The sequence below is a fragment of the Lissotriton vulgaris genome, chromosome 2_1 (assembly GCF_964263255.1).
Source record: "Lissotriton vulgaris chromosome 2_1, aLisVul1.2, whole genome shotgun sequence".
NCBI classification, from domain to species: Eukaryota; Metazoa; Chordata; class Amphibia; order Caudata; family Salamandridae; genus Lissotriton; species Lissotriton vulgaris.
In genome coordinates, this window is record NC_141687.1 from 1,918,450,748 (window position 1) to 1,918,475,198 (window position 24,451).

At 43.8% G+C, this 24,451-nt stretch overlaps 1 protein-coding gene across 11 annotated transcripts in view; it reads left to right on the forward strand.

Annotated features, from left to right (window-relative positions):
* The window catches only part of AKAP13 (A-kinase anchoring protein 13), a 1,375,395-nt gene that overhangs the window by 907,895 nt on the left and 443,049 nt on the right, over positions 1–24,451 (forward strand). For all 11 annotated transcript variants that reach the window (XM_086958098.1, XM_086958099.1, XM_086958104.1 and 8 more), the window contains 2 exons: positions 13,677–13,719; positions 18,889–19,012. In XM_086958098.1, the coding sequence (XP_086814224.1) occupies positions 13,677–13,719; positions 18,889–19,012 (167 nt within the window). The remainder of the gene's footprint in view (positions 1–13,676; positions 13,720–18,888; positions 19,013–24,451) is intronic.

Consider the following 24,451-nt stretch of genomic DNA (forward strand, 5'->3'; position numbering starts at 1 on the left):
CACTGCATACATTCTAAGTATTCCAAAGATGTGGTTAATGGGGTTTTAAGGCGTGCTAATGGTGCCTATGAGGTTTACCACGAGTCGTTGGTTTAGCGTGGTTGCATTCATGCTCAATACGCTGCGCGCGCTCTTTTAAATGCGCATACCTTGTCTTATTTCGGAAATTGCTCCCTCGGGGATTTAGGCTGATCGAGAGAGGCCTTACTGCAAGGTATCAGAAAGGGGGGAGTTATCGAGTGCGCTTTATTTACTTACGGTTTCCCGTTTCTTGAGTGCGTCTAGTTTTGCCCAGTACCTTAGTGCCTTCTTACTCGGTCCTGGCAGCATGTGCTGACTCTGCCTTTCCTCACCCGGAACTACAGGGTGATGCGGTTCCTGGTTGATTTTAACTCCGTGGCGGTGGAAATAGAAGAAATACTTCAGCAGTATGCCGAAGGTCTCTTTTAGAATAGAACCACCCATTATTATTATTGGTAAATAAAGGAGTGCATAAATTTTAAAAAAGGGGGAATTATGTGTATAAAGGAACCGTTGTTTATTTTGTGAGGCGCTTTGAGGTAGAATGCAGAGATTTTGTTAGATGGATCTTTCCTGAAGTACAGTATTGGGCTTGTCTTTGGGATCATTAGTGGAGTACATGGTTTGTGATCACCAAGGATGGGCAGAGATACAGGCACATTGGGTTACCCTATTTAGGTGGATTGTTGAGAGTTGAAGTCTCAGATTATTTGTTGAGAGATAACCATGGAACAGAATCATTCAGGCCCAAGGTATCTGTTTTTAACCTGTGAACCCAACGCTGTTCTTTCTCGAACAGTATGTTTTCCGCGTTTCTGTCGATTGTCTCAAGGCTTTCCAGGATCACCCAGTGGAGATCATTGACAGTGTGTTGTTTTTCTTTATAGTGTGATGACATCTTGGTTGTGCTTTTCTGACAGTTCACATTACTCCTGTGTTCACTGAGTCTCTGTTTCGCTTTTCGGCATGTCATCCCAATATATCTCATGTTGCACGGGCACGTGATCATATATACCACGTGGCTGGTGTTACAGTTGGTGTGTCTTTTTAATTTCCATAACATGTCTGGGAGTAGTTGCAATTCTTTTGTTGGCTTTGTAGTGGCACAGGCTACGCAGGAACCACAAGGATAGTGTCCAGTAATTGGAGGATTATTCCAGAGGCCTGGTTGTTGTTTCTTTTTTCTAGGTGGGGGTCTCGTGTGGACCAGCAGATCCTTGATATTGGTGCTCCTTTTGTTGGCAAATCTTGGTTTTGGCCAGGTCAGGGTGTTTGATGTAATAATCTTCCAGTTACGGTTGATTATTTTCTTCACCTGATTTGTTATTGGGCTATACGTTGTTACGCACGTAGTCCTGTCTTCAATCTGTTTTGGGTGACTTTCGAGGAGAGATTCCCTCGGTTGATTTCTGGCTCGTTTCGCACAGGAGTTGATTATTCTTTTTGGGTAGTCTCTGGTTGTTAGTTTCTCACAGAGATCTTTTGCTTGTGTTTTATAGTCATTTATTGAGCTGCAATTTCTTCTCAGCCGTAAGAACTGGCTATACGGAAGGTTTTCCCTTAGCGGGCGGGGGTGAAAACTGTTGAAGGATAGTAGACTGTTTTTTGCAGTGGGGTTGAAAAACGTTCTTGTTTGTAGGCTGTCTTCCTTGGCAAAAATGGTGATGTCCAAGAAATCCAGGCTATGTGCATTGGATGTGAATGTGAACTTTAGACATTCGTCCTGATCGTTCAGCCACCTGTGAAAATCTGTTAGTGACGTATTGTCCCCTCTCCAGATTAAAAAAATATCGTCGCTATATCTCTTCCAAAAGAGTATATGACGAGAAAAGGGGTTATGCGCGTTGTGTACATAGGTCTGTTCAAAAGTGCTCACATACAGACCTGCTACGCTAGGCGCAAAGGTGCTGCCCATCGATGTTCCATGTTGCTGGAGGTAGAGGGTGTCCTTGTATTGGAAAAAGTTTTCCATAAGGGCCAATCTACAACATTCCAATACGAAATGTCTTGGGGTCCGGTGTGGCCAGTCAATGTTAAACAAGATGGTTTCAAGAGTCTCTAAAGTTTTCTGTTGCGGAAGGCTTGTATAGAGACTTTCGACGTCCAGTCCTACTAGGAGCATGCTATTTTCCGAGTACTCGAAGTTTTGTAGCATATTGATCAAGTCTCGTGTGTCTTTTAGGTAAGTAGGAGTGGCTTGGACCAGTGGTCTCAAGTACTGGTCCGCAAATTGCGATAGTGGCTCTAGAATAGAATTGATCCCCGAGACAATTGGTCTTCCTGGTGGTGGCATCTTGTCTTTGTGCGTTTTGGGCAGAGAGTAAAAGTAGGGCGTGACTGGTGTTCTTGTTATTAGGTAGTCCGCCTCTTTCTTTGATATCCAGTTGTTACATTCTGCTTCCTCAATCATTAACGATATTGTTCTTTGTAGGCGTGCTGTTGGGTCGATTGTGATCACTTGATAGAATTTAGTGTCTGCCAGTAGGTCCATGCATTGTCTATCATATCCTTCTGTTGTGAGCAGGACAATCCCTCCGCCTTTATCCGCAGGCTTTATGACTATGTCATGATTGTCTTTTAGTTCTGTCAGAGCAGCTTTTTCTGCTTTTGTTAAATTCTGGAAAGTTCTTTGAGGTTGATGATTCAATTCTTCAACTTCTTTCATGATGGCCTGTTCAAATGTGCTTATTTCAATGGGGATTTGTGAGTTAAGCGGGCAAAAGGTAGATTTTCTTTTTAGAGTTGTATCTCCTTCTTGGGGTTGTTGTTCTCCTTTGAAAAAAGCTTTCAGTTTCAGTGTGCGGCAAAAGTTGGCGAGTTCGCATTTCGTTTTGAAGACGTCTGTTTTTGGGGTTGGCACATACCCTAATCCTTTGTTTAGGACACTGGTCTGGTTCTCTGTGAGTTCTAATCCTGTCAGGTTGACTATTAGATTGTCGGCCCTTGTCCTGTGTTGGCTTTGGTAACGCTCCTGGTTTGGACCTGTCGAGCTTGGTCGGACCAGGTCACTCCTTTTTGTCTTGACCTTCGATTGTTCTGGCCATTCCCTAAAAAAGGACGGCTTTGTTGGTAGTTTTGGGCCCCTTGTGGTGGCATTTGTTGATTCATGGGTACTTGAAAATATGGGTTTGGCCAACCTTGGAACTGGGGATTAAATGGGTGGAATGGTATTCCTTGCATATTTTCTTGGAAACAAGGGGGGCGCCAATAGTTGTCTCGGCCTCTTCGTTGTCCTCTTTTATTCCTAAAATTCCCACGGCCTCTGATTGTTGTTTCATCTCCGCTCTGATCTGAGCTATTGTCTGAAGACATACTGGTCGTGTCCAAATTGTCATTGGGTTTGTAGTCTTTGCTACTGTAGGGGTGAATGCGTTCCAAAGAGAATCTTTTCAATTCTTTTGCCAACTTTTGCAATTTAGTCTGCGTTAGGTATTCCTGACTGTCTTTCATTTCTTTATTAATTTCGTCAAGACGTGTTTTGTAGATGGTTATATTGATTGTGTTGTTCAATTTTGTTTCCAAGATCTCAATCTTGACCGCAAGTTCGTCCGTGAGTCTGGTTGCCGTTTTTATTATTAATACCAGATAGTCTCTGGTACATTTCCAGGATATGAAAGACCAATCCTTCCTAAATGCCAGGTCTTTTAAGAAAATCCGTGGTGCATTCGTCACCCATAGACCTCTTGGTGCAGCATTGACTCGGAGGTACTCGGTCATTATTATCCCGTGCACTGCTGTTCGTACTTGCTCTTTCTTTAATTCGCTTAACTCATCCCATTCTGCCGTTGAGGACAGAGTCTGGTTGAGGTCACCTTCTATGAGTAGAGGTGGTCTTGCCAAGATTTCATCATAGTCTTCAGTTGTATAACTGAGTCCCAAACTTCCTGCCATGTTGATATTTTTTGTAGGCAGTACAGTGTCAAAGGCTTTTGTTAGTGCCTATGCGATTGTCTCCCACAGCTGTTCGCTGCTTGACATGTATAATCATGGGGGTGGGGGAGGCAGAGTGAGAATCCTTTCAGTCTCCGTAGGACACTTTATAATCAGAAGGGGGAAAGGATCACTGGTCCTGCTTAAACCTTGGGCTCACAAGTCAAGGACCTGGTATCTCCCAAACATATATGACTCTCATACACGTGTATATTGATAGTGATGGTCTCTCTTTTGCGGTATATACTGTGTCCCCGCTTTTCTACACGTGCGTGCGTAATCATTGAGTCATTTTTTGTCTTGTGCACCCTCCACCAGGAGGTTTTGCCTTGAGGTTTAAGGCAGTAGTGGTCGTGGAAAGTGGGGGGTAGTGGTGTGATTAATAAAAATCCGGAAGGCCAGACAAGAACACTTTAATAAGTCTGGGTTCGGACTGTAGTTCAAAATTACGGATGCACTTTGCGAATTGATGAGGGATTCTAGTGCATTGCATTGGTATTGTTAAAAAGAGGTCAACATGTTTCAGCCTTTGGTAGTCAGTAGATCTATAGGCTTTCGTCAGGACCAATGGGGATAAGTGAATAGTGAAAAAATTGTGAGAAGAATAAAGGAATATTGACCTGATTCCTCGCGACTTTAAGGTTTCATTGTACCTGCAAATGTAAAAAACACGCACACAGACAGCGACAAATAGGGAGAAGGGGTATGGAAAAACACACATAATTATGTACAATAGTACCTTAATTGTTATATAAGGAACTAGAAAATGGCAATACTTCCCGTCATACTCATTTCGGGCGTCAACTCTTCCATTCTCATGCTTCGTTTCGACTTATATTGAGGTGCCCATAGTTCTGACAATACTGTAGTGAAGTGCTCATAGTTCTAACCATTTCACTGTGCGTGGTCTATCGTGAAATACGCTAGACAGTGCGGATGTTTTGTGTCACTGCATACATTCTAAGTATTCCAAAGATGTGGTTAATGGGGTTTAAAGGCGTGCTAATGATGCCTATGAGGTTTACCACGAGTCGTTGGTTTAGCGTGGTTGCATTCATGCTCAATACGCTGCGCGCGCTCTTTTAAATGCGCATACCTTGTCTTATTTCGGAAATGGCTCCCTCGGGGATTTAGGCTGATCGAGAGAGGCCTTACTGCAAGGTATCAGAAAGGGGGGAGTTATCGAGTGCGCTTTATTTACTTACGGTTTCCCGTTTCTTGAGTGCGTCTAGTTTTGCCCAGTACCTTAGTGCCTTCTTACTCGGTCCTGGCAGCATGTGCTGACTCTGCCTTTCCTCACCCGGAACTACAGGGTGATGCGGTTCCTGGTTGATTTTAACTCCGTGGCGGTGGAAATAGAAGAAATACTTCGGCAGTATGCCGAAGGTCTCTTTTAGAATAGAACCACCCATTATTATTATTGGTAAATAAAGGAGTGCATAAATTTAAAAAAAAGGGGGAATTATGTGTATAAAGGAACCGTTGTTTATTTTGTGAGGCGCTTTGAGGTAGAATGCAGAGATTTTGTTAGATGGATCTTTCCTGAAGTACAGTATTGGGCTTGTCTTTGGGATCATAAGTGGAGTACATGGTTTGTGATCACCAAGGATGGGCAGAGATACAGTCACATTGGGTTACCCTATTTAGGTGGATTGTTGAGAGTTGAAGTCTCAGATCATTATACATATACACGTGTATGAGAGTCATATATGTTTGGGAGATACCAGGTCCTTGACTTGTGAGCCCAAGGTTTAAGCAGGACCAGTGATCCTTTCCCCCTTCTGATTATAAAATAAGAACTGACCTCAGCACGTGGAGGCGGCGTCTATATACTCCGACGACGTCATTACGGCGCCCACGACACCGACAACTTACGCGCAGCCGCAGACGACGCCTACCGACGCGCAAGGGTATTGCTACGCAAAAATTTGCGGATCCAGTCGGACGCCTGGGGATAATCTAAGGTAAGGAATCTATCACTAACTAATGTCTCGAACAGATATATTGTTACACAAGTAGTAACTTGTGCATCAGGAGGCATGCCTGGATGATTTCCACAGGCTTCTGCGGCTATATTTAGTCCATGTTAATGGACATGCGTTTTAATGGCTCTTAACTTTTTGATGAGAGGGAAAGCAGGGCCATGGCGCTCTCTTTGCACTTGTCCACCCCCATGTGAGCAGCATCAACAGATTCACCCCCTTCCTGGCAATGTTTGCGGCTCCCAATATTTCCATTAAGTCACTCTGCTCAGCAATGGCAACCGCCTTTCCATGTCTGAGGTCATAGTACCCACAGCTCAATGGTTAGAGCGGCAGACCCTGATGCAGAGGTCTAGCCCGGGACCAGGGTTCAATTCCCCGCTTTGGCGAATCTTAGGCTCAAAATTCCACGGACCTGATAATTCTCGCCTCTGTGCCTATTCCAATCATGGAGTCCCACTCTGCAACTCTGGGCAATAGCTTGCTTAATCTCCACAATGGCCCCCACAACGCTAAGTATGCCTGGCCTCCACCTTGGGGGTGCCCAGGAGTGGACACCTCACAGGGAAAGCCAGGATAGGTTCCACAGCGGTATTCGTACAAGCGCCTTGAGACCCTTGCGGGTGAGTAGTGCGCTATACAAGTATCAATTTACAGCACAATCTTTCACCCCTCCTGCTGCGGCAGCCATAAAACTGCTTTAGCGTGCCCTTCGAGGCACCCAGCCATCCTGCCGGAGGTTGGATCAGATCTTTCTGCCAGGGCCGCAGGCGATAACTTCTGATATGTGGGTCCTACAGAATGCCTGACATGGTTATACCTTATATTTCGTATTCCCCACCACTGACCAGTCGGCCATACACATAACTGCTGACAGAGGACCATCTAGGTTTCTTGTAGCCGGAAGTGCAGGCCCTTCTGGCCAAAGGAGCCATAGAAAATGTACCGGCATCAGAAGTAGGCCTCGGATTCTACTCCTGCTACTTTCTGATGCCAGAGTAGTATGGAGGCCTATTTAGACCTTCACACTCTCAATGCCTTGGTGAAGAAGTACAAATGTAGTATGCTTACCCTGGCCCATGTTGTGTCTGCCCTCGATACTTGATGGTAGCGTTGGACTTGCCAGACTCTTTATTTTCATATTCCCATCTTGCAGGCCCACGGGGCAATCTGCCTGTATAGGGTGGGAAAGGAAGATTTTCAATTCTCTGTGCTCACCTTTAGCCTTTCCAGTGCCTATTGGGTGTTCACAAAAGTGATGTCAATATTTAAAGCACATCTTCGAGGTTTGGGGGTTCCAGTTTTCTCCTACCTAGACTACTAGCTGTTAAGGGGGGCTTGCCCCAATCAGTCATCCCCCACCTCCAGATTCCGGCAAACCCCCTTATTTATTGAGTCACCTTACACATGCATACGTCACAACTGACTTCTTCATAGATGCTCCTCCTTTTCTGAGCCATTCTGGATTGAGTGCAGTTGTTTGCCTTCTCCCCTGTAATGGAGAAAGTCCAGGATATTTTGGTCTATGATCCAGCCTCTGTCCTGGATCTCTGTGACAGGATTCTGAGACTGCTGGGACTGATGGCATCCTACATCTTGTTGGTCAAGCATGCCAGGTGTCATATACAGCTCTGCAGTGGGGTCTGAAGTCCCAGTGAGGACCACATTAGGGGAACCCCTCCGATCACGTGTAGATTGCAAAAGAGACTGCAAAAGACTTGCAGTGGTGGTTACTGAACTGCGATTGGGTCAGCGTTAGACCCCTTTCCATACCTCATCAAGAGCGAACAGTGGTGACTGACATGATGCATCTGGGTTGGGGCGGCTACTTAAGAGAGGTAGAAATCAGAGGCATCTGGTCTTTGGCAAGTGGCTCCACATTAACCTCTGGAGCTGCGAGCTATCCAGTTGGTTTTGAAGGTCTTCTTACCATTCATCAAAGTGAGGCTGGTGCAGGTGCTCACAAACAATGCCACAGCATGTTTTATTGCAAGAGGCAGGGTAGGGTGAAGTTTCCTGGTGGTACACAACCTAGTGGAATCTCTAAACACTAGGGTGAACTAACTCTGCAGCTGATGCCTAGCAGATCATGAGTACCTATTACACTTAGAGGTGGTGCAAAGTCTCTTACCCAAATAGGAAGAATCTTTGCTCAGTCTTTTCGCCACAATATCAGCCCTACTACATGCTGTGGTTACAATCTCTCTCTCTCTCTCTCTCTCTCTCTCTCTCTCTCTCTCTCTCTCTCTCTCTCTCTCTCTCTCTCTCTCTCTCTCCCTCTCTCCCTCTCTCCCTCTTTATCTCTCCCTCTCTATCTCTCCCTCTCTATCTCTCCCTCTCCCTCTCCTCCCCCTTCCCTCTCCTCCCCCTCCCCCTCCCCCCTCTTCCCCTATCTCTCCCTCTCCCTCTCCCTCTCCCTCTCCCTCTGCCTCTCCCTCTCCCTCTCCCCCTCCCCCTCCCTCTCCCCCTCCCTCTCCCCCTCCCTCTCCCCCTCCCTCTCCCCCTCCCTCTTTCTCTCTTTCTCTCTTTCTCTCTCTCTCTCTTCTCTCTCTCTCTCTCTCTCTCTCTCTCTCTCTCTCTCTCTCTCTCTCTCCCTCTCTCCCTCTCTCTCTCTCTCTCTCTCTCTCTCTCTCTCTCTCTCTCTCTCTCTCTCTCTCTCTCTCTCCTCTCTCTCTCTCTCTCTCTCTCTCTCTCTCTCTCTCTCCCTCTCTTCCAGAACTCCTGGGTATGAGTCTCTGTACTCCAATCAACATGCAGCCTCAGCAGGGCAGGGTCTGTGCAATCTTTAGCTCCTTTCTTAGAGACTAGTGGTGCCAGCTGACTGCATTTGACCTCCCTCTCAAGGTTGTAGATATCATCTTGGCTGCCAGGTGTTTCGTAACAAATTCTGTACACGCCTGTCCGTGAGACAAGTTCATGGTTTGGTGCGGTCCAAGCCAGGTTATCCAAAATATTGCTTTTGGTGTTTTGGCTGCTCTTTTGGCTTGTTTTTTACGGATGCCGGATCACCCTCTTTGTTTAAATCCCCCATTGTGATGCGTTTTTTCAAGGGTTTACACAATTTGTTTCCACCCTCTCAATTTATCACAACCTAGTAGGACCATAACTTGGGCATCACCTTCCCGGTGTGTACTGCTTTTGAACCACCCCACTATGGCTTCTTTTCCTCAAGACAGTGTTCCTCATCGCCACAACATCGGCAGGTGATTGAGATGCAAGTCCTCTCCTTCAACATGCCTTCTGGTATTGAGAACTTGAGCTTCTTATCTCCTTCAAATTATCACTCCTTTTTACGGGAGACAAAACATCACTCTATTGGCATCCTTCGCTTCAACTCACCCCTCTTAGGAGAGACTCCATCAAGTGAATCCTAAAAAGGCTCGTAGCCTTTACATCAATAGTACCAGGGAAGTTTTGGATGCTCAGCTCTTTGTGGAATTTGCTGGAGCAAAGCAGGCAAGGCAGTGCAGAAGAGGATTCCCTCTCAGTTAAAATGCTATGCATCGGCTAAAAAGCAGCCTTAAAAATTGTTGCTGGCTAATTCCATCTCGGCCAAGGCTGCTACCACTGTGTTGGCATTCATGGACCTGTTTTGGATATTTACAAGGCTGCTACATGGATGTCACTCAATACATTCATGAAGCACTGCTGTATGCACAACCAGGTCAGTCAAGATAGACATGTTTTCTACTTAGTCCTGCATGACTTTGTCGTTTGTTCCAGTTATCAGACCCACTACCTGGTAGGTACCGCAATGCAAAAGCTGCGGAATCTATGGTTAGAAATGTCTATCAAAAGAACAAGTTACTTACCTTCTGTAATGTTCTTTCTAGTAGATACTCTATCTAACCTCAGAATCCTCACCGACACTTGCATCCACTCTGTTCTGTAAACTGGGCTCTTTTACATATAAAAAGGTCTAAAGTATAGAGATCTGCAAACTGGTCCAAGTCAATTTGCTGTTGGGGTCTTCATCTGGGGTTACAGAAAGCCTAGAAAGAAACTGTTGACAATTGGCACTCATAAGCAGGTCCCACGCCCCTTTTGGAGCAGAATACATCAGCACAGAAGCGTACCTCGCCCCCTACCAGCATCCAGAGGTCCTGATGAAAAGTTTCCAGATCCAGTTTGATGCCTAAGAAATATTCAAAAGGTGAGGAATCTGCGATTCCATAGAGTACCTACCAGAAAGAACGTTACCGAACGTAACTTGCTTCCAGGCACAGATTAGAGCATTCACTCTCTAACACTGCCCAACCATGTTTGTAGAAACCACAGCCCTGATTTGAAAAATGAAAGAAATGAACATACTCAAGTATCTTAAAAAAATTGTAAATATGGAGTAGAAACCACCAGCTGAATATCCTCCGCCATACAATCTGAACAATGGAAACAATACATCTGGTGACTACTTCCCATATTTTATTTATTCACACTGAAAAATTTGCAGATCCTTCTGATACTCTAAATCAGACATTGTCCTTTTTTGGAACACGCAGTAATGGTCTCCATTGTGGCTTATATTGTTTTGACTTTGGCCAATACCTACCTTTCCAACTACTTGATTTGCTTATATAACCTTTGAGAATAATTTTCACAAAGACTCTGAACAACAAGCAGGCATAATCTTAAGCCATGCTTCTACACAAAGCCATGAGTAGTGCATACTGTGGGCTTTGGACGGATCACAGGCTGATTAGGTTCTCCGTGCTGGAGAACGGGCGAACGAATAGCAGCGCCCCTATACAGCCTAGACTAGCCTCGAGAGCGTTGCATAGAGTGACGCCCGATATGTTGGAGCAGGCGCTTGTGGAGCATCCATGCCCCTTCTCGGGCAATTTGGAACAGGACACTGAGGCTCTGCAGCTGTGGCTGACTGAAAGGTTGAATGATCTTGCCCCAAGGGCGGCCTCCCGGTCCACGGCAATACGGCGTTCTGCGTGCGACTCGCAGCCAATGTAAGGTTGCTGAGCGAGCCTGGCGCCTTCAGTATGACGGGAAGGCCAAACTTACCTATAGGTCGGCTGTGAAGGCTTATCACCGGGACATCTTGTGTGCTAAGAAGGAATATCTTGCTAGGAAGATTGAGGCGTCGGCGAACTCCTGTAAGGAGATCTTCACTGTGGTGAAGGAGTTCACGACCCCCAGCTCCAACCTGCCCCTTCCAGTGTCATCCGACGCGTGGGCGTGTGATCTTGCCAGTTTTTTTACAGATAAGATCAAGGCGATTAAGGCCTCCTTCTTGGAGAGGTCGAAGGAGGGGTGTGGCGGCTTCGGGGTGGGACACGTTCCATCGCCCACACCTGTCGCTGTGCTGTCGGATTTTCCAGCTGTCTCTAGCGACGCGTCCCTGTTGCTGCTGGCCAGCCTTAAATCGGGCTCACCGCTCGACCCCTGCCCTGCCAAATTTTTGGCCGGGATGGCCGCGGTGGTGAACCCACTGGTCAATCCCCTTCTCAATGCCTCCTTGAGGGAGGGAAGTGTCCCACGCACCTGGAAAAGGGCGATGGTGATCCCCCTCCTGAAAAAGCCTGGGTTAGATGTCGAGGTTCTGGCTAACTACAGGCCAATCTCTCTTCTCCCGGCTCTGGCTAAGATCACAGAGAAACATGTGCATGGCATCTTGTCCGGTTTTTTAGAAACAAACAATCTACTTCATCCATCTCAATCCGGATTCCGTCCTAATTTAAGTATGGAAACGGCTTTGTTGGAGGTCTCGAAGGTCATTCGGGAGACTTTAGATGTGGGAGGCAAGGTCATGCTTGTCATGTTAGATCTGTCGGCGGCCTTTGACACCGTCCCCCATGAGGCGCTCCTCGCCAGGCTTCATGACATCGGCCTTAGGGGGACGGTGCTTAAATGGTTTACATCTTTTCTTGAGGGCCGCCGCCAGACGATCTGGGTTTCCCAGAGCTCCGCTGAGATGCCGCCACTGGGAGTCGGAGTTCCACAGGGTTCTGTGTTGAGCCCGACGTTGTTTAACATCTTCATGTCCCCCCTGGCGGCCCTGGTGGAGGCTTATGGGGCCCAGATCGTCTCATACGCAGACGACACGCAACTTCTCTTCACTTGCGGAAAAGATCAGGCATTTGATGGGGAGAGCATCCAGGGGTGCTTGGGAATGGTCTTCGACTGGTTCCAGCGGAATAGTCTAAAGGCCAACTCCAGCAAGTCGGAGGTTTTATTCTTCGGCTGTGCCACCGACCCTGAGTGGCAGGAATGGTGGCCGTTGGATATGTGTCCTCCTGCACAGTCATCGCTGGTCGCCAAAAACCTGGGAGTCAAGCTGAACAATAAGCTTATGTTGAGAGCGCATGTTCTTGGTCTGGCTGGCACCTGTTTTGGCATCTTAAAGATGCTCCGCAAGTTTTTACCACTGCTTTCCGTGGAATACAGGCGGATCACTGTGCAAGCTCTTATTGGATCCAGGTTGGATTATGCGAATGCCCTCTTTCTGGGTCTCCCGGATTACTTGGTCCAGCGCCTGCAGGTGGCGCAGAACTCTGCAGCTTGTGCCATTTTTGGCCTTCACAGACGAGCACGCGTTTCTGGGCTGCTGCAGTCGCTTCATTGGCTGCCCATCCGGAAGCGGATCATGTTTAAATCTTTGACGCTGATGCATAAAGCACTGTTTGGCTCTGGCGCTAGGTATTTGCAACGGAGGCTGTCCTTTTACCGTCCAGCCCGCTCACTGCGGTCAGAATCTCTTTTCATCGCCGTGGTTCCGCGTGCGAGAAAGGCCCGCACTGGGGGTCGCTCTTTTAGCTTCAAGGCCCCTCAGCTTTGGAATTCGCTTCCGGTGGTTTTACGCAGCACTTCTAATTTGCTTCAGTTTAGGAAGAGCCTAAAGACTTGGCTTTTTAACCTCTAGGCCTTCCTTTTTTTCCTCCCCTTTTGCTTTGTGGTCTGTTATTTGTCTGTTGTGTTATCTACACTGAGCTGCATGTGGAAAGCGCCGGGGACACCCTTTCAGAGTAGCTGTGCGCTATATAAACACATTATAACATAACAAAACAGGAGTGTTGGTTCACATAGCGGACAATTGACAAATTCCCAGAGTTTTTATGTTTTGGTTTGAAACACAATGTTGCACATTAAAATATGATTAAAAATATAACATGCCAAATATTCAATTCCTTCCTTCAAAATACCCCCAAAATAAAATTCCTTTACTGACACCTTGCATCACTCAAAATTTCATAAGCTCAGTGCTGCCTACATCACCCTGCTAAAGTTAGATAAATGCTTACCGTAAAATCTAGCGCTGGGGTTATTTATCCAAATTACTATTGCTTATTTTCCAATGGTGATTGATTGCTTCTATCTTAAACATGTCATTTCAAATGTTGTTTGCAGGACTACAAGAGGTGGTTCAATTTTTAGACACCTAGATTTAAGCTAATATATTGACTTCCAGTAGCCATTTTGGGAAATTCTCTTTGAGTGATTTGGATGGAGAATGGTGTGTGACAGGAAAGGCATTGGTACTGTGTGTTACTGGATGCTATCATGAGGTCTTTCCATATCAGGATGGTGAGAGAGACGGTTATGAAAACATTTGCAGTGTCACTGTTTATATGATTTATGAAGCAACGACCACCAACATCAAAGAAACTGGATCAAAAATCCCAAACATGTGTTTTGGTATTGTTCTTTATTAACTGCAAATGTTCAGAACTATAAAATTTACTTTGATATATTACTAAATAATGCCATAACTTATTTTAAATTTCTCTCTTTCAGGTTCACAGTCGCTTAGCAGCACAAGTAGCTCATTGGCTCAGAGGTACAACATATCATTAGTCAATAATTGTATGGCTTATTAGTAGCTGTGGAGTAACATTCTGTACATTTTCCTTTATCTGTCATAGTCTATCATTTACTATAAATATTTATATGGAAATACATAACACATTTTTATATTCATTGTTACATCTTTGACCCGTTTAATATGTTTTAGCTTAGTACAGCACAACTTGGACCAGATCCAAAAGCCTAAAATGTGCAGTTTCTTGGTCTAGCCACATCATGTAAGGCATTGGTTTATATGTGGGAAATTTGCAGTTTCAAGAGGTCAGCATAGTTTCTTCTTTAGGTGTGCCAAGGTCATGTAGTCCGGCTTAAATTTGTTTTCAATGCCTCATGGATGATGTAGATGTGATCAAACAGATCTCCTCTAAATTTGTGTGTTTTGATACGGTATTCTGGATTGACCACTATGTAATAATTTTTTAATGCTGTAAGACTAGAATGATACATCCCATTACCCTTCTCGCCCCCCACATTTTTTAGTTCCTTTTTATGCCTAAGAACCTTGCTCACTTCATGTAGAATTGGCTTTTGCAGACCCACAGGATCTAGTCCTTGAATAGTTATGCTGCCTATTACCCTTATCTGTTGAGTCTTTCTGGCTCATTTTTATGCTTAAGAACCTTGCTCACTTTAATAGAATTGTCTTTTTCAGACCAGCAGGACCTAGTCCTTAAATTTGAATTGGACCAAAAATTCAGAACAGTTTGAAGCTGATCTTTCAAAAACTGTATGCTTTGTGTATTCTATAGAGATGTAGGCACATGGTGCTGGCTGCTGTATCCGTTATCAAAAAGAGTGTTGTCATTATTTGCCACTTAATTTAAATACAGCCCTGTTGGCCGTTAGTATGATATTGCAGCAAAAATTGTCAGACTTAGTGAGTTGTGGCTTTCAGTTTGAGACTGGAGGGCTTTGTACCTAGGCAGTTTGTGCACCTTCTAATTTAGTGCATGTTCCTCTTGCAAGGAGGATGTGTTTGTGTAGTTGGCATCTACAGGACGGAAATCTGGTTTGAAATGGGGAACTTTACAGGACAAAAGAGATGAATACATTCTTGTTAGTGTTAAGCAAAGAAGGACAAGAAGATGTATTTTTGACTTTTCTTGATGCTGTACCCTTGTGGTGATTTCCTATGCCTGAAAATGAATTGTATATTTGGATTGGATATGAAAGTGGATTCAGTTGTACACGTCACCTTTTGTCTCTAAATTGCACCGTGATTTATTGCAGTTGCTGATTGACATAGTCAGGTAAACAAAAAAATTTATACCAACCTGCATGCGTGCTAATGATTTTAGTGGAAGATAGTGGCAGATAATATTACATACAGAACCAACTATTAAAATACCTTTTAATATTTAAAAACGGGATTGCACCCATTTGTTATGTAACCTGATTTATAGAAGAAAAGAAGTAAGAGTTTTTCTTTATTTTTTTTATTTTTTTTGTGGACTTGTAATGCGCGCAGCTACACCAAGGGATTTTCCGGCGCAGGATATTTGCCGACTGTGAGGACCTCAGCCAATAGCTCGAAGAGCCAAGTTTTTAGATTCTTACGAAATGACATGAATGAATTACAGTTCCTAAGGGAGGCAGGGAGAGAATTCCACAGCTTGGTGCCAAGACAGTAAAAGGAGTGACCTTTGATGCGGGTTAGGCAGGACCTAGGCGTGGTGAACAAAGCATGGCTGGCAGACCTCAGCAGACTCGTAGGCTCATATGGAGTTACCAGACCTTGAATTTATGTGGGAGCTAGGCATGTTTGGCCTTAACCCGTTCAGCGCGGCACAAATTCCTGCACTGTGCTGAACGTTCCATTGGGGCTATGGACCCATGACGGAACGGTTCCGTCATGAGCACTGGCCAACCGACGCTCATGACGGAACCGTTCCGTCATGAGCATGGAAGGGGTCAAACATATAGCAAAGTGCCTTAAACTCAATGTGTTTTGAAATCTTTAGCCAGTGCAGTTCCTGGAACAGAAGCGAGGCCAGGGCATGTCTCGGTAGATGAAAAATTAGCCAGGTAGCAGCGTTCTGAATGTTCTGAAGGCGTCTAATTGACGTCTTGTCAGTGCCTAGGTACACCACATTGCTGTAGTCCAATCTGGACGTGACTAGGGCCTCAATGATGGTTCTCTGTGCCTCTACAGGTATAAGCCAGAGGATCTTTTTCCGTCATTTTAGGGCTGAGAAACAAACAGTAGTGAGTTTGTCATCTATGATGAAACCAAGATATTTGACCTTCGGGAGAAGGAGAGAGGGTATTGGCCCCAGAATGTGTGGCCAGTAGGTTGGTTCCCAGAGACCTGGATTGGATTGTTGTCCAAGTCCAGGATCTCCGTTTTTTGCCATCGAGTTTTAGTGCATTATTGTTCATCCAGTCGCAGATGTACCGTCTGCCTACTTGAAGCAGTGAGGGGTCCTGTTGATAGACATCAGATAGTGAGAAGATGATCAGAGTATCATCCGCTTAGGAAAACCATGTGAGCCCACATTTCTCGAGATCAACAAGTTTCTGCAAAAATCTCAACCTTTAAAACATTCTAAGTGGCATTTGGCTATAAACAAGTATTAACAGCAATTTGGCAATTTACATTTATTTTTAAATAAGTAAAACATGTATACTTAAAAACATCCATTTTAGTGTGAGAAAAGGAGACCTCTTTTGTGCGTTTACTTGTTTAGACTTTGTGCATCATTAAGAACGCCTATGCACATCAGCAAATAGCTTGTGTAGTTTGAAGCAAAAATCCAGTTCTCTCGGGGTTATTAACAAGTATCTAAGTACTAAATGCTCAAATTATAAAACAAATGTTATTGTAATTCATGATTGTTCACTCCAAAGTTAGCCCAAATCTCACAGAGTCAATAAAATGTTAACATTTTGAGACATACAAAGCAAAACTGTATGTAAAAGTGTTACATTTTCTTGTCTACCATTGTCTTTTAAGCTTTTAAGTTCTGTTTCCATTAAGAGAGAAAGAAAATGACAGGGCAATTCCAGAAAGGGGAGTTAGCAGAGTGGAATAAAGAGAAAAGGTGCAGTATGAAGGAGAGGCTAAATCTCTGATTAAAATGATTCTGGAAACAATAGGATTAGATAAAGAAGTTCAAAGTGAGAGCCAATGTCAAATGAAGAAACAATGCCGATTAGGAAGCAATTCAGTAAGACTTTACTTTAATAATTTTGTGTCTACTATGTAACTTTAAGCCTCTTTACCACTACCCTGGTAAATAAAAAACAATAAGCTCCATCATGTATGTTATGGTTTATATTGTAGAGTTATAAATGTGCAAGTAGTTTTTATGTGTTTCTAATTTCTACTCCCAATGAAAGGCGCAGTAAAGCTACATTGCCTCCTGCAGAACACTTCTTCCTCTCTGCAAACAATTGTCAAGAGTAGAGGAAGCCCCTTATTGGAAAGAGAATAATTGTACCCTCACCTACCTACTTCTAAATATTAATCTAAATGATATGGTTGGATTTTGCATGCTGGGAAGTTTCAGAAATATTAAATTGTAAAAAACAGTTTTGAGATTTGTTTCAGATATGGATGCAGTATGTGTTATACAGTTTGCCTCCTTTGATTGATGGTCTCATTATTATGTGTTGAAATAATTGTTTACATCAGATGTACAGGTTAGCTCAGATTTTAATTTATTAGATCTGTTTTACGTACTGTTAGAAGAACCAAGAACTGTGGAAAAGTGACCCTGATAGTTTTGAATGTAACTAATGATTCAATGAAGGCACTCTGGGATTCATCACACACAATGCAGTGATAATTATGTAAATGTTCTTGTCTTAGTAGCACTGCAGTATTGGGGATATCTTCATCCTCACACAGTTAAAAGCAACAAAGTCATTGCTTAAGTCATTTGATGTCTTTGAATTCATACAAAGAAAATGTGTAGGAGTGCCACATTTAAGACGCACCCATCTTATAGACCATTATTTTGGTGCTGAAAATGTAGCCTCCCTTTTTTCAGTAAATGCTTACTGAAATGTAGTGATGAACAACATAGCAGCTTAGTGCAGTTGCAGTGTAGCAAAGGTTTATTATCCGGGCAATAATCTTGCTACTATGTGATTGACTATTACTGGTCTGTAGGTTATGTGCGTGTATTCTCTACTGATGCCTATCAGCAAAACTGAACGTTTGTGCCATCCATTGTGTAGCAGCCTTTTGAGCCATAAGATAGTCTTTTGGTGTTCTGTTTGTATGCAAATATATCTAGCATTTTCAGGCAACATACTGCCAAACAAGCGGAACCAATGTAATGGGTAACTTCCAACCTATATGCAGTTGTAAATAATGCACAATCATTGAGAACTATATTCCTTTTTTTATTGTAGTCTATACTTCTTTTAGTGTGAGTGAAACTGTTGCAGTATAAGATATTTGAGAGTTATCTAGCAGTGTGTCATAATCAATGCATACTGTTATTCAAAGTTTGAAAAACCTCAAACAGACTAGAACGAAATGCTGCAGTTGTGACAGATTTGCAGTAGGCAAAAAGATTGGGCTGCAGCTTATTGCTTGCAATCTTCCTGAGATGTAATGGGGCTTCATCAACTTGATCATCTACTCCTATCACCTCTGTTTAGTAACTGAGATTTGCTGTTTCATGCTTTTTTTCAAGGGGCAAACCTGCTTCTTCATCAGCGCAAGAACAAAACTGTTCATTTTGAACCATTATTGCTCAATCCTGAGCAATAATCCTAAAACCCACAGAACTTAAGGCCAGCAGCCAGAGTCATTAATTTCATGCATGGTTATTTTCCTTTCAAATGGTTAGCATTTAATTAGCGAAGCTTTTTAGTCAGAAGCAATAATCTAATACCAGTTCCAATGAGATCATAATAGTCAAATGATGCACATTTAGTCGACAAGAACATTCATACAGCTCTTGGCTTTATCATGAGTTATAGTCCTTGAATTGGCAATCAGACATGAACTGTGTCTACGGTTCATTTCTAGTTTTTGTGGGATTGGCATTGTTTGAAAACATTTAAACGAAATGTAAAAGCTTTATTGATTGTTAACTTAATTTATCTGTTCAGTTTTTTTGGGGTAAAATATTCAATAATTGTATACATCACAAACATTATTGTCTTTTTCTTCTTCTTTTGTTGTTAGTATTTCTGAAGAAAGTTGTAACCAATTGCCTCCGAGCCCTTTACGGAAAGATATAGAAGGTAAAGGTGGAATAAGCCGTACCTTTAGCTACATCAAGAATAAAATGTCAAGCAAAAAGACCAAAGTAAGTTTTTTCACTGCACATACTGTGTTTACGTTTTTCAAGGTTTTACATCGAAGCAGCGCCCTTTGTTATGCATATATTGAACTTTGCAGGCCATTTCTAAATTAGTCTGTAATTACACCAACTAACTTTGACCAGGACATGTATAAACCTTTCTCCAGTTCCTACATAAAAGTCCAAATATAGTCATTTGTATGTCTTTTTGTTTAAAGAGGTTAGACCCTATTGTCCTCTCAACTCTACAATGACTCCCTGCCTCCTTAACAATTAGGTTTATTATACCTTCTTGAGCAAACTTTAACAAACTTCCCCAACACACATTCATATCTGGTTATGTGCAACATCCTCCTCTTCTGACTACATACTTTCCTTGTAATTATCTATTATTTTAGGCTGCATAGGATCAAACGTGACAGACTTTTTATGTGGGCCGTTACCTGTAATAATTACCTACAGGATAATATCCGTGGTCTCAATTAAGATAGAAGTTAACACCATTTCTTATTCTTTTTCTATCTAAGTTTTAGCCCCAGCAGTTTTGCTTCTATTCTGTAATGGAGCTTTGAACGTTATATTTTTTAAAGATGCATTCTTTTGGTCGGTAGGGCCTTTCATGCAAATCTTCAAACACTGATTCATACAATGTCCAGTAATAAACTAAACACAGATACTTGTCTAGGTAAAACAGTGGCAACTGTTAAAACTCTAAATAGAAGCATTTGGATAGAATAAAAAACTAAGGGTATAAAAATATACATCTCAAAATTGGACTGAGACAAACAGATGTCGAAGTTAAAAAATAGAAAGACTTACTCCAGCCAACAAAGTGAAGTCAGTGCTTGCACCAACCTTTGCCGCCACCCTCCACTAGGAAGGAACCCGTCAACCCCCAAGCCTCTCACATTGTTTCATCCTGGAGCAGTCATGTCCTGTGGGGTCAGGTGCAAGGTGTCCCAGACTTTTGTAATACAGTTCTGACTTCGGCTGGATTTAGGAACTGGGCACAATTTCCACAACCTTTTTCCATCAGATTGTTTGATGCAGTACCTTTCATTTTTTGCTGCCTATTTCAGTGATCATGACTGATTGGTATCTGCTATCTAACTTCATTGCAAATGTTTGGGAGTGATTGGGTCAGAGGAGCAATTTCTCCTAAAATGTCTTTAGTACATTTTTCCATGCTTAACTTCATTACTCAAACCCTCGATAGTCTCCTTAGATCCCATTATTTCTCATCTTATACTAGGTTTTTTATGTTATCCTGCATAATGGTGTGTCTGTGTAATGCAGGGCCACTCGTGCAGTGTTGCCAGCACCCCACTCCCAGCTTCATTGACTTTAAGCCAAATGTCCATAGACCAGATACTATGGTTTGAACAAAATACTTTGACATGGGGCAGTGCTGCCATGTGTCAGTGAGAGCATAGTCTTTATGGCTATATGAACATCTATGCATTTAAATGAGATGTAAGTGTAGGGATGAATGAGAGCCTATGTCACACAAGCATACAGCCATACAACCATTATTCTGAATGAGATAAGTGCAGAAAAATGTTCTGCAAAAATGTTCAAAATATGGGAAAAAAATTCTGCACTTTAAATTTCTCCCACTTGAAAAAATGGCTGTATTTGTCAGTTATAAATTACACTGTATCTAGCAATCAGAACAATGAGTCGGTTGAGACTATCGGAGCACGCTTGACAACCAGGTCTAGAGCCCTGTGAAGATTCACAACACAGCCACACCGGGCGCGGGCGGCGGGTACATCTGGGTGGCAGGCACATGGGAAGGACAAGCAGAGCTGCCCAGGACGAGACCTGGAGCCTGGAGAGGACAGGTGGACGGGAGCCCGGGGGTGCAGAAAGCACCGCTGCCCGTCTCCTGCAGATATGTGGGTCCCCAGCGAACTGGAGAAATACTGCGTTGCTCCTGTAGAATAATTATCGAATGGCCTAACTATAGCACACAGTTTGGAAGTTCACCTGGAAAGTAGGAAGCCCGAGCCGCAGTCGGGTTGAGCAGAGCATCAACCCTTTACGTCCTGCTTCATTGGTGGTAGCTTGACGATGCACAGAGGATGCCGTCTCCAGCCCGAAGATTACAGAGCCGGGGAATCCACACCAGCAGGGAACCGGACCCTATCCAGCATCACGCGAACACCAGCCGCGCTTCTGGAGGAGCGTGGTTCCCGGAGAACGTGGGAGAACAGAGTATTGTTGCCGATGCAGGGCTGGAACAGACGACAGACGCAGACTCAAACGCACCTGAACGTGGGAGGTTGCTGAGCTCCGCGAAAAATTTGGTGGGAGATGGGAGCGAGGCAATACTTAGAGGCAGGAGCCCTCTATGGGCGCTCACATCTACAGCCACATTTCCAGCTGCATATCGCATATCATCCTGAACTGACTTACAGGCTATTTTACAGGCTATTTTCAATATCCTCTGGCTGCTTTCTCCTGCACTGCTGCTTAGACTTCTGGGAGCAGTAGTTTCTCAGACTTCTGCTTTTGGAGCCCGTTTTTTTACCTTGTTCTTTCATAAACAGCAGCACCTTGAGGTCCTGAGGACCGAGGCAAGCACCAGCACCCTCAAGCATACTAGCTCTATCACTTTACCCCGGTGGCCAAAGACTACAGTCCCCGTCATCCTTAGCACTCGGGGGGGGGGGGGGGGGGGGGGAGCGCTTACCGCAGGTGGTACGTGCCAGGAGGCGCATAAAGGCAGCAGCAGGCTCACCGAGGCCGGAGCCAGAGGCCGGAGGAGGCTGGGCTGGGCCAGGTCATTAACATCGACGGATCTGGACTGGCGGAACTGAGCCTGTAAGGCATTGGGTTGTTGTTGAGGGGCCGTTTGAGGTTAGGTTGGATATGCTTTTTTTTTGTATATTTTGAAATCGGTAGTTGTGTTTTCTAACCCTAACTATTGAAGATTTTGTCTATAAATTAATTTGGTGGCTGTCAGTTTGTGTTGTCAAGTAGGGCTTTTAATATGGCAAAAGCTAAGGTTGGCCATGGTGTAGTAGGCACACTTAACACTTTTCTAACTAGGGCTGAATCTGCGCTCCTGCACGAAATTGAACTAACTGAGAGCAGACTGTCCATAAATCCACAAGTGTAACCCATTCGGCAAACCCCTATTCATACCCCCGGCACCCCAGTACTTTAGGTACACAAACAACCTTGGCAAATCGACCACTACAAAGTAATAGGACAAACTCCCCACCCACTGCGCCTGCTAATGGTCCAGGGATATCATACCACCAGGCTACCACGATTAAGCCTAACGTAGTCACGAGGCCCCAGAAATCCAAAACAAAGGGTGGATGCAGTTCTGCACCCCTCCAAAGAAAAGGAAAGGGCAGGCAGCAATTAAGTTACATAAATATAGCCAACTTACATCTAAATCACAGGGAGGAAAGGGGGAGCAACTGGATAGGGATCTTGCACCTGCAACATATCAAGATATAGCTCCAGCAGAAATGGTACCCAAGCAGACCCCTGACTTATAATTTAATGGAGGGTTTCTGGGATAAACTGGAAACAGTAATTGCTGCACACTTAAACCCTATCTTTCAAAAATGTATTGACATCGAGAGCAGATTATTATGCCTAGAAAAAGATCCCCCTAGTGTCTCTGCACTGTTTGAGGAGCATAGGCCTAGGCCAAACATATCCGTGGGAGGAAACAATTAAGGGGGTGTTAATAACCCAGAGCCTTCAAAGAAAACTACTATACAGAAAGGGTCTCATTGAGGTAGTTTGGAAGACAACTGCCCGCAGACTATTGTGTCTTTACCTCCGAAACGATTGCCAGTCTCTAAATCCCCTAAATATCGAGCAAGTATATAGAGTTCCTAATAATAATAGTGAAAGGTCCCAAAGCGTAGGTGCTCTAGCAAATCGCCATTTGGGTCACTCACGTTCCAGTGATATAAACTTGAATCTACATCTGCCCCCTGAAACAACACCCTATATTGTTGTCCTAGCTAATGTTCCACCATTATTGCCTTGTGATAGGGAAGATTGGCAATCTTTGAGAAATAAGTCCTTGCATTTAATATAATAATAATAATAATAATAATAATCCACATTGGTAAAGCACACAATCACCCGTAAGGGTCTCTAGGTGCTGGGGGCCGTCGGGAAGATTAAGCAAGCTATTGCCCAAAATCACATGGTGCTGGGCTAATCTGCCGCCGGTGCCGGGGATCGAACCGTGATCCCTAGATTCCGGAGTCAGTCGCCCTAGCCGCGGCGCCACACCTCTTCCACTAAGAGTAAATACAAAGACAGGCATAAATAATAAAACTTTATTTTCTGAATTTAAGATGGCGCGTAGGGTTAGATGGGTAGGGTCAAGTAATAAGATATTGGCTGGAGATTGTGTAGTGTTGACCTTCAGGCCGCCAGGCCTAGTAAATTCTATACTAGACAGAAGGGATGATCAACCCATAAGTGAGGCAAGGATTTCCATATTACCACTAGGCTTCTTTTATCGACCACCTAGATTGCAACCCTACTTAGCGGAAGAGAACAAGTCACTAAGGACAAAACAATACCCGCAGTTTCCACCTTGGTTCATGAAAATCACTTTGAGCCATTAAGTGGTTTTGGAGACATAGACTATCTAAAGCAGAAAACAAGTTCATTAGAGGATAAAAGCCATGTTTCCGAGACTACTCTTAATATATGTGGTAGTGCTTAAAAGAGTGGACCTCTTGTTGGCCCCCGACACAACCTTTTCCCCCTGCAGACTCAGCTGCTCTCTAACAAAGGTTTGGAGACACTAGGTGCTACGAGGATAGATCTAATTGTCACCCAAGTTGAACAATCCCCGAATAGTCAGGATGGCAATCTTTTAAATACACAAAACTGCCAAACCAATAGTCCTAGTCTTCTTATAATTTCCTGGAACGTTGTCGGTATCTCACGAAGGTTACTGGATGAGGTATGGGTCCAGTATGTCAAAACGTTTGATATTATTTGTATGCAGGAAACCTGGAGTAGAGATAATTTTTCGTTGAACAGATATGACATACTAGCTGTCCAAGCTGAACCATCATTGGCCAGGAGAGCAAAAGTAGGACTAGCTACCTTAATCTCGGTATAGTACGATTTATTAAGAATTGATAAAGTAATTGACTCCCCATGGTACCAGCTTACTTTGTTTTAATTTGATTAGTGTACCTATATTATTAATCAATTGGTACCATAACATTTTCGATACACAGAATTCGGGGGTTATTAACTCAATTAACCCTGAGATTGTTAAGGTAGCAGGGAAGATTTCCCTCTTGTGTATTATCTGGGTAGGAGACTTCAACTGTTCCCTATGCCGGCATAAAGGGAGCACGGATTGTGGGCTAGTAGATACTGACGATCAACCCTTGACACATTTTAAACCTACCATAAAGGGTGATGCGTTAAATTCTATTATTG